Genomic DNA, 14182 nt, shown 5'->3' with positions numbered 1-14182 from the left:
GCTTTCCAAAGGGGAAGTAAAGGTGGTCATATCCAGTCGGTATTACAGAGAGTGGTGAACTGTGGACACAAATTAAGGTTATAACATTATCCAGGATACATAACAAAATGGGCTTGACTCTACTGGGATGTGCGTCAGCTACTTTCTGAAGTATCATGTCACTTGCATGTCACTTGCTGTCTGTGAAGTAGCTCAAAAGTATGTCTTTTTCCTAACCTTAATTTACCTAATCTAGAAAGATAGATCAAGATTAGAAACAACTGAATGACCCGATAACTGTGAGTATGGATATGCAAAGTAAATACAAATACTACAGACAAGGGCTGACTGGGTTTTCTGAATTCTGATTGTCTCAGCCTTAGGGAGTTCCTCTGAGTATGTTAGTGAGGTGGTGGCTTTTCTAGCTGAGTTTCATTTCTGCAGTAACACTGCTTGGTTCCATCAGAAATATCGCACCTTCACTTGTTGGAATCACCACATGCAAATATTGTTCATCATTCTCTTAGGAAGCTCAGAGACTTTAAAATGTAAAACAGCAAAATATTCCCACCACCATGAGTGGCAACAGTTATTGCATGGTGTTTCAGCTGCTAACATAATTGGTCTCAAAAGTTAAGTTTGAGTCATAATGACCTTCTAAAAAAAAAAATGACCTTTTCCTGCAGATAGCCCCAGCAGAATTTAGAGTACTCTTTTCTAGAAAATGAAATTCTTAGAGCAGACCAGCATTACTGTATGTTCATATTACCAAGCATTAAGGTAGAAAGATGTGACATCCCCAACTGCCTACCTCACCCCTGCTCCCCTAAGAAAGTTAAGGAAGGTGATTCTGGGGTCAAATAATTAAAGCAAGTTAGGGAATTTCTGTATACTGTTTGCCTTTGGTGAGTCACAGTGCATGCCTGCATATTATGGTCTCTAAGAAGTCCTGCTCTAAAGAAATCTGTTTAGTATTTTAAAATGCAACCTATCCAGTTGATTTGGCCACACTTTTTTCTTTAGTATCACTTAGCAGTAATCCCAAGTTTGACTGTCCTGTCTGTCTTCAGGTTACTTTCTATCATGATCCAACTATTGGTGGTTAATACTTAGAGATGAATTGTAATAGTTACAGGCAACTAGAAGCTATTTTATCAGTCCGTTCTATAAAAGCTATAAGAAAAGCTCTTTATGATCTTTTAATAAAGTATTTACAATGTTTAGAATATACTACTTATTAAAATTCTTTCAGCAAATGATGAGGTCATTAGTTAAGCAGCCTTTGCTCCTCTGTATAAGCGCTCCTATTGCTCAGGATAGAACTTGGAATGGTTGGCTCCTATGGAAAGAGTAGAAACAGGTGAGCTTCTGATAGGTGGGCTGTGCCTGGACTGCACCTGTCCCGGGATGTCGTGGCCTGGGTGATCCGTGTGCCTCGCGATGCATCGCTCCATGTTGCCTGTGGCTTGTGCTTGCCCCTGGTAGAACTTGTGAATGGCTTGTGCTACCATTTTGTTATGAAAGATCACGTTATGCGGTTTCCTTTACAAGTTATCTATTTCTGTGCTTTCCACAGTGATGGAGAGGGGAGAAAAAGGACCTCGTCCACCTGCAGCAATGAATCCCTAAACGCTGGAGGAACCCCCGTCACTCCTCGCCGAGTTTCCTGGCGGCAGCGCATCTTCCTCAGGGTTGCTTCGCCCATGAGGAAATCTCCCTCAGCGATGCAGCAGGGTTCGTTCGCCAGTCACTTACCCCTCACTACTATCGTAGACTCAGAAATGGAAGGGGTGCTTTTTGTACAAAGAGAATTAAGTGATTACGGTAGAGAAGTAACGTCTCTATTTTACATCCGAGCTAGTGGATATCGAGATAGTCACGTATCATTAGAACCTGTTAGACACACAGTGAATGCTGTTGAATGAAGGAAGGAAGGAAGGAAGGAATGAATGAATTTCCAAAACCTGTTTGGGGGCTTACTTCATCATGCAGAGGGAACTAGAGTAGTGATAGAAAAGAAGTCAGAGATCTTTTTATTTTTGGAAAAGCAGCATTTTTTACGAGTCACACATAAAGTCACATAGAAACACTGAACGATAAAGAAGTGGATGTAGGTACGCTCCGTAGACATCAGCCAGCAGAGAGCTCCTGCAGCTCTCTTTCCATATTAGACCTATAAGAAATTAAAGCAAAATATACAAGGGGGCGAAGTAAGTGTAACAAGGAACAGAAAGATTTAACAATGATGAGAATACTAAAATAACACTAAAGAGAATTTGAGAGAGAAAGGAATAAATAACTTTCATGGGAGATTTTAACATACTCCTCTCTGAAAATTAAATCTAAAGAAATTAAACATAGATAATATTTGAGAAACACAATTGAACAAGCTTGATCTGATATTTGTATAGAACCTTGTCACCTATAGAGAAAATTTATTTATTTTCAGCACACATGGAATAGTTGTAAAAATTATTTATGTAATTGGCTGTAAAGATTTTTAAATGAATTCTAGATAATCTTGATTATTCATACTATATCCTCTGATCACACTGCAGAAGGAAGAAAGGAAGGAAAGGAGGAAAGGAAGAGGAAGAATTAGAGGATAACTAAAAAATTTCATGTGTTTAGAAACGGAAAACTGTTTTCCTAGAAACAAGAAGGAAGAAAATATGATTGGATCCCTCTGTGTCAAAATTGAGTGGTATTTAGAGGGCAGTTCTAAAACCAAGAAAGCAAAAAGTTTTAAATTCATACAGTAAGATTTTTTAAAAATTATTAAGGAAGTAAATAATAAAAGTAGTGAAGTGATGTTGCTCAGTTGTGTCCGACTCTTTGCGACCCCACGGGCTATAGCCTACCAGGCTCCTCTGTCATTGGATTTTCCAGGCAAGAGTACTGGAGTGGGCTGCCATTTAGGGAAGAGGTCAATTAATAAAGAAAACAACGTTTCTAGAGGCAAAATTAACTCTGCTGGGGTGGTCAGAGAATGTTTTTCACAAAAAGTTAAGTATTTAATTTAAACTCATTGCTGGGAGAAACATCTTTTGAGAAAAGGGACCAGAAAAGCACTAGAGTCATTGCAGAGGACTTTGTGGGTCAGGGAGTCATGAGAAAATCAGCATCGTGAGGGCAGAGGATGGAGGATGGAGACAAGAGGTTGGAAAGATTGAGGCTAAAGTCTAAAGCGATCAATGTGCTATTCCCGGGAGTTTGGACTTTGGGATATATGCAACCACTGAAATGTTTTAAGACACAGAATCATGTTTGTTAATAGGAAAATAAATTGGCCAACAGTGCAAATGATGGCCTGGAATGGAGGGTGAGAATGAACTCTGAAAATTGGGGAATAGTGTTACAGGGGCTTCCTGGGTGGCTCAGGGATAAAGAATCCACCTGCCAACTCAGGAGACATGGGTTCAGTCCCTGGGTCAGGAAGATCCCCTGGAGAAGGGAATAGCAACCCACTCCAGTATTCTTGCCTGGAAAATCTCATGGACAGAGGAGCCTGGAGGGCTACAGTCCATGAAGTTGCAAAGAGTCGGACACGACTGAGTCCCTTGTTTCAGGAGTGAGCAGAGAGTTCTGAGCCAGGCTGTGCCCAGAGTCACTCAGTTGTTTTTTGTTTTGTTTTGTTTTGTTTTGCACACTCAGAGAATATACATAGATGTCAATTGCAGAAGTGTTGAACCCTGGGGAAAGGCCAGGTCATTTTGGAGCACCTATCTTATAGGTCATTTTGTGCAGAAAGAAGAAGTAGTGACATCATCCATGCTTTCATTTCAGCAGAGAGGGAAATCTGAAAGGGGAATTCAGTCTAGTGAATTGACTCACATCATTAGTTCCAGAAACTGACAGTTTACTGGGAGGGCAGCTTTGTGTACGGCTTTAAAGGCGCAACACAGGAGGAGAGAGCGTCAAGTCCAGAGAGGACTCGTGTGGCCTGGCTTCTGACTTTGGAATGCCTCTCACTGTTTTCTTCTCTGCAGATGGCCTGGACAGGAGTGAGCTGCTGCCGCTGTCCCCTCTCGCTCCAACCATGGAGGAGGAACCTCTGATGATATTCATGTCTGATGAAGATGACCCAGAAAAGGGTGAAGAGAGAAACAAGTCGGAGGAACTGAGGTGTTTGTGGAGAAAAGCTATACACCAGCAGATCCTGTTGCTTCGAATGGAAAAAGAAAACCAGAAACTTGAAGGTTAGCTATTCAAACGGGGCCAAAGGGCATGATATGATACTGTAATTTAAAGGTGTAGTTTGTTAATACTCCACCCCACACTCATTCTCCATCTGTATACACACTTTTACTAGAATAGCTACTGATGAAAATTGTTACTTTCTAGTTCTTGAGGTGGTCATGACAGGGGAAAGGTTAGCCTAAGAAATCTGTATTTCTGTTTGATAGATTTAAAACATCAGATGCCTTTTGAGTATATTTGTGTGATAGAAGGTAATAGAATGTATATAATATGAAGTCAGTGGCTTTAATATGACTGGAAGTTTAACATCTTTGTGTGTAATTTAAAAAAGACTTAAACATGAAAAAGTAAATTCTCTTCAAATATGATTTTCAAACTTCAGATCAATTGTATTCATAATATGAGAAACATTCCTATTTCAAATAAAGTATATTGTATCCAGTACAACTAATTATCTATTAACAAATCAAAAGTGCTATGTTTTGTTACTATTTTATGAATTTTCTATTTAAAAACCATATTGAAGTCATTAAAATTTTAATTGGACAGTTTATAGCAGCTATTGTACTATTCATAGTGCTTGACTATTAAATTTATGAATACCAAATGCATTAGAATGTGTTTTCCAGACTCTGAAATAATGATGTCATTTACCCCAGTGCTGATAGAATCACACACAGGGAGATGTGTAGACAGTACCAAAATCTGAAACATGTATTAAAGCCCTTATCTTGGGCAAATCACTTAATATAAAGGGCCTTTTTTCACATTTATAAAATGAATGGCTTAGCTTATGTAGGCCTTTGACTTTTAAGATTATTGGAAAATTATAATCTAGGTTTTTCTCTGACTTGCTTTTATTATGTTGTCTGTCAATGAAGCTTCTTTTAGTATAGGCAGGTATTCACATTTCTGTGTTCACCATCTAAAGATTCCTCTTACTATATCTATTGTTCAACTAAATTTTTTACTTTTTACTTTGCTAGGGCACAATTTATTTTTGCTTAACACTATATTCTTAGCAGAATGAAAAGTTTATAAGACTTTTAAATATCTTTAGGAAACAAATCTTTTCTTTCAAATTAAAAAAGCAATTAATTGTTATTAACATAGCTTTTAAAAGTTTGATGTGATAAATGATATGCCCACTCAAGCTTCCATAGATTTTGAAAGGAATTTATGTTTTTTGTAGTTGATTATATCTTGAACTAACTCATAAACAGAAGAAGAGGTTGAAAAAAGATGGTTATCATTTTCTTAAAACATTTAAAGCATGAAATTGGATTTCATTAACAGGAGTATGTGCAGTAGAGTATTATATTAAATATTAATGGATAATTTTAGAATCATAGACTGTTTGAACTGGAAATGGCCTTAGAGATTACTTAGTTCCATTTTTCATTCTGCAGCTGAGTTAGTGACTGGCTTGGGGATGCTAAGAAAATTAACCTAAGGTCAAACAGTGTTATACTGGCAAACAAGTATGAAAATTCCAGTTTATTTACCACAGTTTTTAGGCTTTTTCCCAGTACACCATATTGTATTTCTCAAATATATAGTTAATATAAAGAAATGGAATGTTTTACTATAAATGACTGCATATTCTGTGTATTATATATGGCTGTATAAGTTGACAGAATAAAAGAAGAGGTGACATTTAGAATATATGATCAGAAACCTTTGTCAGTTCTGTTTTTATTTCTGTACTTAAGTAACAAAGACGAAAAAAAGCAGCTTAACGTATTATAAATGTTAGCCAATGGATAAGCATTTTTTCATAGTTCTTTTGTTCTTACCTCGTTAACCAGGGCAGATATTAACTAGTCTTACTTAGCTATTCCTACTTACTATTCTTACACAGGGTGTAGATGATGGTTATTATTATTTTAAATGAATAATGATCCAGAGAAGGTTGGAGAAAAAAAATCTGAGGAAATATGCTTCATCCATTATGAAAAATATAATTAGTAAAGTTATATATAGGATTATGTTAATTATTAGCTTTCTCTGTGATAATCCTAGAGAAATATAAAACAAATTGTTGCAGTTCAGTTGCCAAGTCATGTCTAACTCTTTGCAGCACCCCAGGCTTCCCTGTCCCTCACTATCTCCCAGAATTTGCCCAAGTTCATGTTCATTGAATCGGTGGTGCCATCTAACCATCTCATCCTCTGTTGCCCTCTTCTCCTTCTGCCTTCAGTCTTTCCTAGCATCAATGTCTTTTCCAATGAGTCAGCTGTTTGCATCAGGTGGCCAAAGTATTGGAGCTTCAGCTTCAGCATCAGTCCTTCCAATGAATATTCAGGGTTGATTTCCTTTAGGATTGACTGGTTTGATCTCCTTGCTATCCAAGGGACTCTCAAAAGTCTTCTTCAGTATCAGAGTTCAAAAGCATCAGTTTTTTGGCAGATACTGAAAAGCAAAACTAAACTATGCTAGAAAGCCATCTAGTGGTATCTAGGAGGAATTTTTGATAGTTTGATTTATCTTTTGATTATGTGTGGACTTTTAAGCAGGAATTTTTACTGCCCTGCCAGAATAGTAGTCTATTATAAGATGGTTTAATTATTTTGAAATGGCTTCAACACTAAGTAAAGAGTAATACTCATTCTGCTATTTTTGTGCTGTCGAGGACTTTGGATGCCTGACAGAGATTTGTGTTGCAGGAGGTAAGCTGGCTGAGCCCTGGAGCTTCAGTGATTACAGATTACACTTAGAGCTTCTGTTCCATGTGGTCCTAATGAGAGAGAAGAAATATGCTTCCATGTCTTTTCACCCTTCTCCCCTTTTGGAATCAATTCTTCAAGATAAAGCTGAGGTGTAGATACTGGTTGCTTTTATAAACATTTCTTTTAATGAACTCTGGGCTTAGATTTTAGACAATCAAGTCAGAGAAAATTTTGTATTATTTTGAAAAATGAAAATGTTAACTTCAGTGAAATGGACTTTCCTCTTAAAGATGATTAAAAATGGACACAGGAATATGTAACCTAGTGTCTGCGTGGCTGAAGACAGTGTGGGTAACTCTGGAAATAATTATAAAAATGTATCAGGCTATCATGATCAAATATTTATCAAATCAGGGTTAGCCTGAGGCATTATTTTCTCATAGATATAGGATATAAAATATTAACATTTTAATGGTATTAACAAACTGTCACTTTTGTAGTTACCTATCACATTTGTCAAATATTTGAAATTTCTAGCCTGGAAAACATGGTTTGTTTTTTATGTCTAGGAAATTTGTCATCTGTAAGATGACCTCCTTAGAAGTTATTCCTGTGTCTTTTTTTTTTAATACATGAAATGACTCAAAATTTGAGAACTTTTCATGTATCTTTCATTTTTTACAAAAATTTTCATTTTGAGAAAATGTTAGTGGTTGATTCCTAAAAGTCATATGCTGAGGTTTTACAAAGGCAATAAAACATTACAAATTCTGTGTTTTAAAACGTAATAGTCTTAACGGAAACTCTTTCTTTCTTAGCAAGCAGAGATGAACTGCAGTCCAGAAAAGTTAAATTGGATTATGAAGAAGTTGGTGCATGTCAGAAGGAGGTCTTAACAATCTGGGATAAGAAGTTGTTAAACTGCAGAGCTAAAATCAGATGCGATATGGAAGATATTCATACTTCTCTTAAAGAAGGTATTCTGGATCATCTTAATCATCTTTTTTTTTTTTTTTGAAAAGTTTCAGAGATTGTTTTGACTCATCCAGCTTAAGCATAATTTTCTCTTTGTCGTTTCCTATAAAAAAAGGAAAGTAGTTTGTTTCCTCCTGTAGTTAGTGACTATGTTGGTAGGAACATGGTGCTAACGGAAGTCCTATCCCTGAGGAGATAGCAGGCACGTTTTCTACAGTTTCCTGCCTCTTCAGTCAGCTGTTTTCAACTGAAGAGTTATCACTTACTAAGGAAAGAGCATGTGCGTTAGTACAAATCTTTAATCGTATCCATAAAAATATCTCGAACTTATAAACTTGACTCGTTCCCATTATTTGCTCAGAAGTATTTATATATATATATATATGTTCACCTACATGTATGTGTTTAAACAAATCTATATTATTAGCTAGCAATCAGTTGTCCTACCATCTATTTTTTCTTTTATTTATTTTTGAAACATTGCTTTTATTCAGCCTTATATTACACTGCCGCTTTGTCATATAAAATGACTGACATTTAAACTTCTTAAATTTAAAGTTAAAACTAATGTGTGAATTGCTTACTTGTGGTTTCTGTGACTTAGATTCAATATATTAAAATGAGAATCTCTATGACCTGCTGGGCATAAAATAAAGATCCCAAGTTAACTTGATCATGAATCTTAAAAGCCTATGATAATGTGAAACTGTTACATAATTAAGTTAAAATTAAGGTTAATTTTGTAAGATGCTGTGTTTGCAAACCTGGTACATGTTCTTTTTCCTTGAAGATATGGACATCCCAAAGATTTCTACTGAATGCACTGTTTGGGAGACAAAATAGTGGCTAATCAAATGTGTGTGAGATGTAGATCACACTGTTCTTCGGTATGACTTGCAGAGATGTTTTAGAGGTGCTCATCTTCCCATTTCGTATAAAACAGAGTTGAAGCTTCTTAGCACTGTGCCCACAGCTCTCCTTGATCTCTCCTTTCATTTCTCACCTCACTTTCTACCTTTCCCTACCTTGTAGCCTGTGCTTTGAAGATGCTAACTAATCTGCATCCTGGTATGACACAGGCCATTTCTTTATTTCTTCCTTTTTTTTAAAATAAAGATATTCTATATTTTTTAAAGCTTTAAGTTTTTGCTTTTCATATTAACCCTTAGTCTTTTCAAAAAATAATTTTTCTTTATTTAGTTTTGGTTGCACTGGGGTCTTCATTGCTGTGCACGGGCTTTCTCTAGTTGTGGTGAGCAGGGACTGTTCTTTAATTGCAGTGCGTGGGTTTCTCATTGCTACGGCTTCCCGTTGGAGAGCATGGGCTCCAGGGTCCTGGGCATCAGTAGTTGTGGCACACGGACTTGGTTACCTCTCAGCATGTGGGGTCTTCCCGGACCAGGGATCCAACCCACGTCTCCTGCATTGGCAGGCGGATTCTTAACACTGGACCACCAGGGAGATCTCCCCAGCTCTTTCTTGATTAGATGCTCCCTTCCCTCCCTCTTCTGTCCTCTCTACCTTCTCCCCATTTCCCGGCTCCCCTTCTTTCCATCACATCTTCTTCTCACTCCTCCTCTGTGCCCCCTTTCTCTGCCCCTCTCAGGGCCTCCATACATTCTTCTTGCCAGAGTGATTGCTGCCTACACTCCCAGCCTGGAGAATCCTGTTCTCCCTCAGCAGTCAGTTTAAATACCATTTCCTCAGAATGTCCCACCCCCCAACCCCAAATAAAATAGTTTTGCTTTGTTATTCTTTCTCATGATTTTTTCCCTTTAATTGTGCTTACCATAGTTTATAATTTTGTATCTACGTGTTTATCTGTTAAACGTTTTCTCACTGCCCCCCTACACTCCTAGCACCCAAGACAGCATCTTACATGTTATTTACTAAATGAATGAGTGAGACTAATTTTCCTGAGAATGGATTTATTCAACTCGCAATGATGAGGTTTCTTCAATGCTATGCTCTATTCTCTGCTATATGTTAGATGCTCAATACATATTTAACTAAGGTGAATTACCAGACTTCTCTGGTGGTCCGGTGGTTAAGAATCTGCCTGCCAGTGCAGGAGCACAGATGTGTTCCCTAGTCTGGGAAGATTTTACATTCTGTGGGGCGACTAAGCCCAGGCACCACAACTACTGAGCCCACGCTTTAGAGCCAGTGCTCTGCAGCAAGAGTAGCTGCCACAGTGAGAAGTGGACACAGTGCAACAAAGAGAAAACAACTGTTTTCTCGCTGCAGCTAGAGAAAGCCTGCATGCAGCAGTGAAGAGCCGACACAGCCAAAAATAAATAAGGTGAATTTCCTTTTTGAAATTGTTATTGGATGGTTAACATAACAGCCCTCTCCTTAACAGTGATCCATTTAATGGGCTAATGAAAGTTACCCTCTAAAAATGACTTTTTATGTAAGATCATTCATTCATTCAACAAATATCTAAGTAGCAAGGTATATTCTTGGATTTCATCATTCAGAGATGAAAATATGCTGATTATTCTCAGGGAGTTCACCATCTAAGTGAGGAAACTAGACAGACATACAGTATAGCACTAACTCTAATCCAATATGCTAATGTTACAGTCCGAGTCACATAGTATGTGAGAAGGGAGTCTTACTCCTAGAGATGTTAGGGAGAGTTTCTGCAGAAGAATGACATACAGGCTCATTCCTTAAAGACAAATGGAGATATAGTAGGCGATCAACTGGAGAAGCTTGGAATTCCATAAAGGTAACAGTAGAAACAAGAAACTGGAGGTCTGGAAATAACCATAAGCTTCTTGAGTATGTGAATACTTAGTGTATACTTAATATGGCAGGGAGTGGGAGGTAATGGAACTAAAAATAGTAGTTTCAAGGCATACCCTGTGGAGGACCTTATAATTCATGTTCAGGAGCCTGTGGTGTAGTTTTTGGACAAGAATACTTTCAGCTTCTGCAGACTGTGACATTGCATTCCAAAAAGATTAGTGCCATTAAACCTTCCTCTACCCAGCTAGATCTCAGGAACCTATCCCATATCTAGTCTTTTTGGACTGAAAGCAGTGAAATAAAATTACCTTTCCTGCAGAGAATTGAATTATGTCCTTCCCAGTGCTTTACTTCATGTCCCTTAGCATAAAAAACATAGTTTTAACATACTGTGAATTGCTTGTTTTGGTTTTCAAGCACACTGGAGTTACTATTTCATTATACATGAATGAAGCATTATATAGCCTAGCTCCTTTCTTCTCAAAGGCTGAGTGACATTCTGGAGCACTCCCTTTGTATTGTATTTACCATTTTTATTTCATTTTTTTGTGGACCGTAAAAATGCTATTTAATTCTCTTTTACAAAGTTACTTTTTAATGACAGATATTTAGAAATCAGAGTATGAATATTAGCATTTGTTACTAGCTTTAAACCAAATAAAAGGTGAAAATAAGCAGTCATACATTTCAGTATTTTACAATTTGGCCTCTGAAACTAGAGTTTGGATTCTCAACTGCACTAGCTATGAAGACCTGGGAAGTGACGTAGCCTCTTTCCGCCTCAGCTTTGCCACCTGTAAAGTATAGATAGTAGTAATTACCTGTCTCCTTAAGTTATTTTCTGAGCACCTGTGAATAGTTGAGGTGCAGTTTCTGTAATTGCAATGCTCAAAAGCTGCTGCTGCTGCTAAGTGGCTTCAGTCGTGTCCGACTCTGTGACCCCATAGACGGCAGCCCACCAGGCTCCCCCGTCCCTGGGATTCTCCAGGCAAGAACACTGGAGTGGGTTGCCATTTCCTTCTCCAATGCATGAAAGTGAAAAGTGAAAGTGAAGTCTCTCAGTCGTGTCTGACTCTTAGAGACCCCATGGACTGCAGCCCTCCAGGCTCCTCCATCCATGGGATTTTCCAGGCAAGAGTACTGGAGTGGGGTGCCATTGCCTTCTCAGACTCAAAAGCTACACCTCCTCAATACATGTTGTATTAGGTTCTCAATCAGTAGTGGCTGGTATTCTTGTTAATATTGCCATTATTTCCTCATTATTTGAGGGTTTTCTTTTGTAAGGCAGCAGCTAGAGGATTAAACTTGGCAAAATATGCTTGCACACTGTGTGGTTGTAGCCTGGCACACAGGACACGTGTATGTATGGCTGTGTGTATGTGGTAGTATGGCTGCATTATAGTTAATCAGTTGTGATTTAGCAACATCATTCCAGTCTTCAAGGCCTTGCTTTCTTATCTCTTTGATTGCAGGTGTTCCCAAAAGTCGACGAGGAGAAATCTGGCAGTTCCTAGCTTTGCAATATCGTCTGAGACACAGATTGCCTAATAAACAACAACCTCCCGACATATCCTATAAAGAGCTTTTAAAACAGCTCACGGCTCAGCAGCATGCTATCCTCGTGGATTTAGGTATGTCTGCCGTATTGATTCTAATTTACAAAAGTAAACAATAGGTCCTTTTGTTGAGTTTTTTTTTTTTTAATTTGGTTTTTGGTGTTGATAAAGATGATCTGTTGGTCTGCAGAGTTGCTGACTTTGTTCTTTCCTGTGGGCATATCAGCCTTATGTCTGGTTGAAAATACCCTTAATGCCTGCATGTGGAGTGAAGTCTTTATCCTCAGACTTGTACTCTGAAAAGAGTCATCTTGTATTTGAATCGTTATAAAGGTCATGTTCTTGGGTGCTCTCAGTTCTTGTTTTTTGAACAACTGACTTTTTTGGGGGATAGACAATTATTATTTTAGTCAGCACTGGTCTTGAAATAGGCTAGAGCAGGTTTAAAGGGGCACCAGAAAATTTAACAAGGTCTACTAAATATTCTGGACATATTGCTGAAAACAAGCTTTTGAATAAGCCTTTAAAAAGCAATACAGTATGTGGTTAGGTTGTGGAAAATCATGAATACATCTTTGGAGGATGAAATAAGAATTAACTGTCCTACTGCTATGTGAATTTCCAGCATTTATGGCAGCATTATAAAGTCACCCTTTTAAAAGCTGAGTTTCAAATAACTTATGGAAAGCAAAATGGTGTAATAATTTAAAAAATAATGTTGTCTCTAATTTTTCTCTAAATTAATGTTATATTGTTATTTAAAAATATGTAACTTACTGAATTAAATTGACAATGACATTTGAATTATCTTATATATATCCCTAAAAGTTGATTTATTTAAGGTGGCCAGATATGTTATTTCAGCCCATATGGGAAAACAAGGGATTGCTTTACATTGAGAGGTCACTTCATTTCAGGCTGTATAAAAATCACAGGGCAACACTGACCTCTGCTCCTTTGGATGACAAACAACTTCTGTTGGGAAAAGGCCAATTAAGTTAATATTTTTTGAGCCCAGTAGAATTGAAAAGGAGAATTTTACTGAGAAACTGAAAACTTCGGTTTTTGTCCTGATGCTACCACTGAACAGTAGTTTTAGGGAAATTACTTTGCTTCTGAGTTTCAATCCTCTCTCTTAAATGAGGACAATGAGCCAGTCAATCACTGTGAATCCCCGCAGATGTGTGGTTCTGTGACCGGAAATGGATAATGAGTCTAGAAATTGGGATGTCGAATTTAGAGCTAGTCAAGATACCCTAAAAGATAAGGAGATGATGAGATCACATTACAGGGGGAAAAAAAAGCCTGGTCAGAAAAAAGTGGAACCAGAATTAATGTCTTGAATGGACAGTATATTTATAGTTTTCTGTAGCAAGCATTTTAAGTGAAAAAGTAAAATGATAATTTTAAAAATTGCTTATTTGACTTTGCTCATAGTCATCTGTGTTTCCTCAGCACGTTCTTGTTAATTTCTCATATCTTTCCCTTTATTTGCTCTGCAGAAATAATCTTATCAGTTCCTGGGTGTGTGTGTGGGCGAATCACTTTTAAGCAAATCTGGTGGAAAACATTAAAAAATCTGGCCTTCTTATAAGTTCTAACCCTCATGAGTAATCATTGCACAAGGAAGCTAACACTCCCTTCATTTTCATGATGCAAGGAAAGTCCCAAACCACTGTATACAGCTTTAGGGTGAAGATGGGTTTGTTTCAGTGTTCAGTACCAACTTTTTAGTGATCCAGGACTAACTTGCTTGCTGAAGTGTCTCTGTGGTATTTTTGTACACAGAAGTGAATTTTAGAGGGGAATTTATTTTAAATCAGCTTGGCCCTTCATTATCCTTGACCTTCTTGGATTATACTGAAAATAAAAGAGGTCTGCATGGCTCATAGATCAGTTCAGTTCAGTTCAGTCACTCAGTCGTGTCCGACTCATGGATGGAGGTAGTTTAAGAAACAGGAGGCCAAGAATACTTGAAAACAAACAAACAAACAAAAACTGGGGTATTTCCTGAATGATAGACTGACTATAAAAGAAAACAACCCCCAA

The 14182-nt window shown here is 37.6% G+C and overlaps 1 protein-coding gene across 6 annotated transcripts in view; it reads left to right on the top strand.

The window, feature by feature from the left end:
* TBC1D4 (TBC1 domain family member 4) overlaps positions 1-14182 on the top strand; it is a 210120-nt gene that overhangs the window by 175457 nt on the left and 20481 nt on the right. For all 6 annotated transcript variants that reach the window (XM_061435093.1, XM_061435092.1, XM_061435094.1 and 3 more), the window contains 4 exons: positions 1556-1713; positions 3969-4178; positions 7667-7825; positions 12050-12208. In XM_061435093.1, coding sequence (XP_061291077.1) covers positions 1556-1713; positions 3969-4178; positions 7667-7825; positions 12050-12208 — 686 coding nt within the window. The remainder of the gene's footprint in view (positions 1-1555; positions 1714-3968; positions 4179-7666; positions 7826-12049; positions 12209-14182) is intronic.

This window comes from Bos javanicus, chromosome 12, assembly GCF_032452875.1.
Source record: "Bos javanicus breed banteng chromosome 12, ARS-OSU_banteng_1.0, whole genome shotgun sequence".
NCBI classification, from domain to species: Eukaryota; Metazoa; Chordata; class Mammalia; order Artiodactyla; family Bovidae; genus Bos; species Bos javanicus.
Note: the sequence above shows the minus strand (reverse complement) of the source record. Positions and strands in the feature narration are given on the sequence as shown.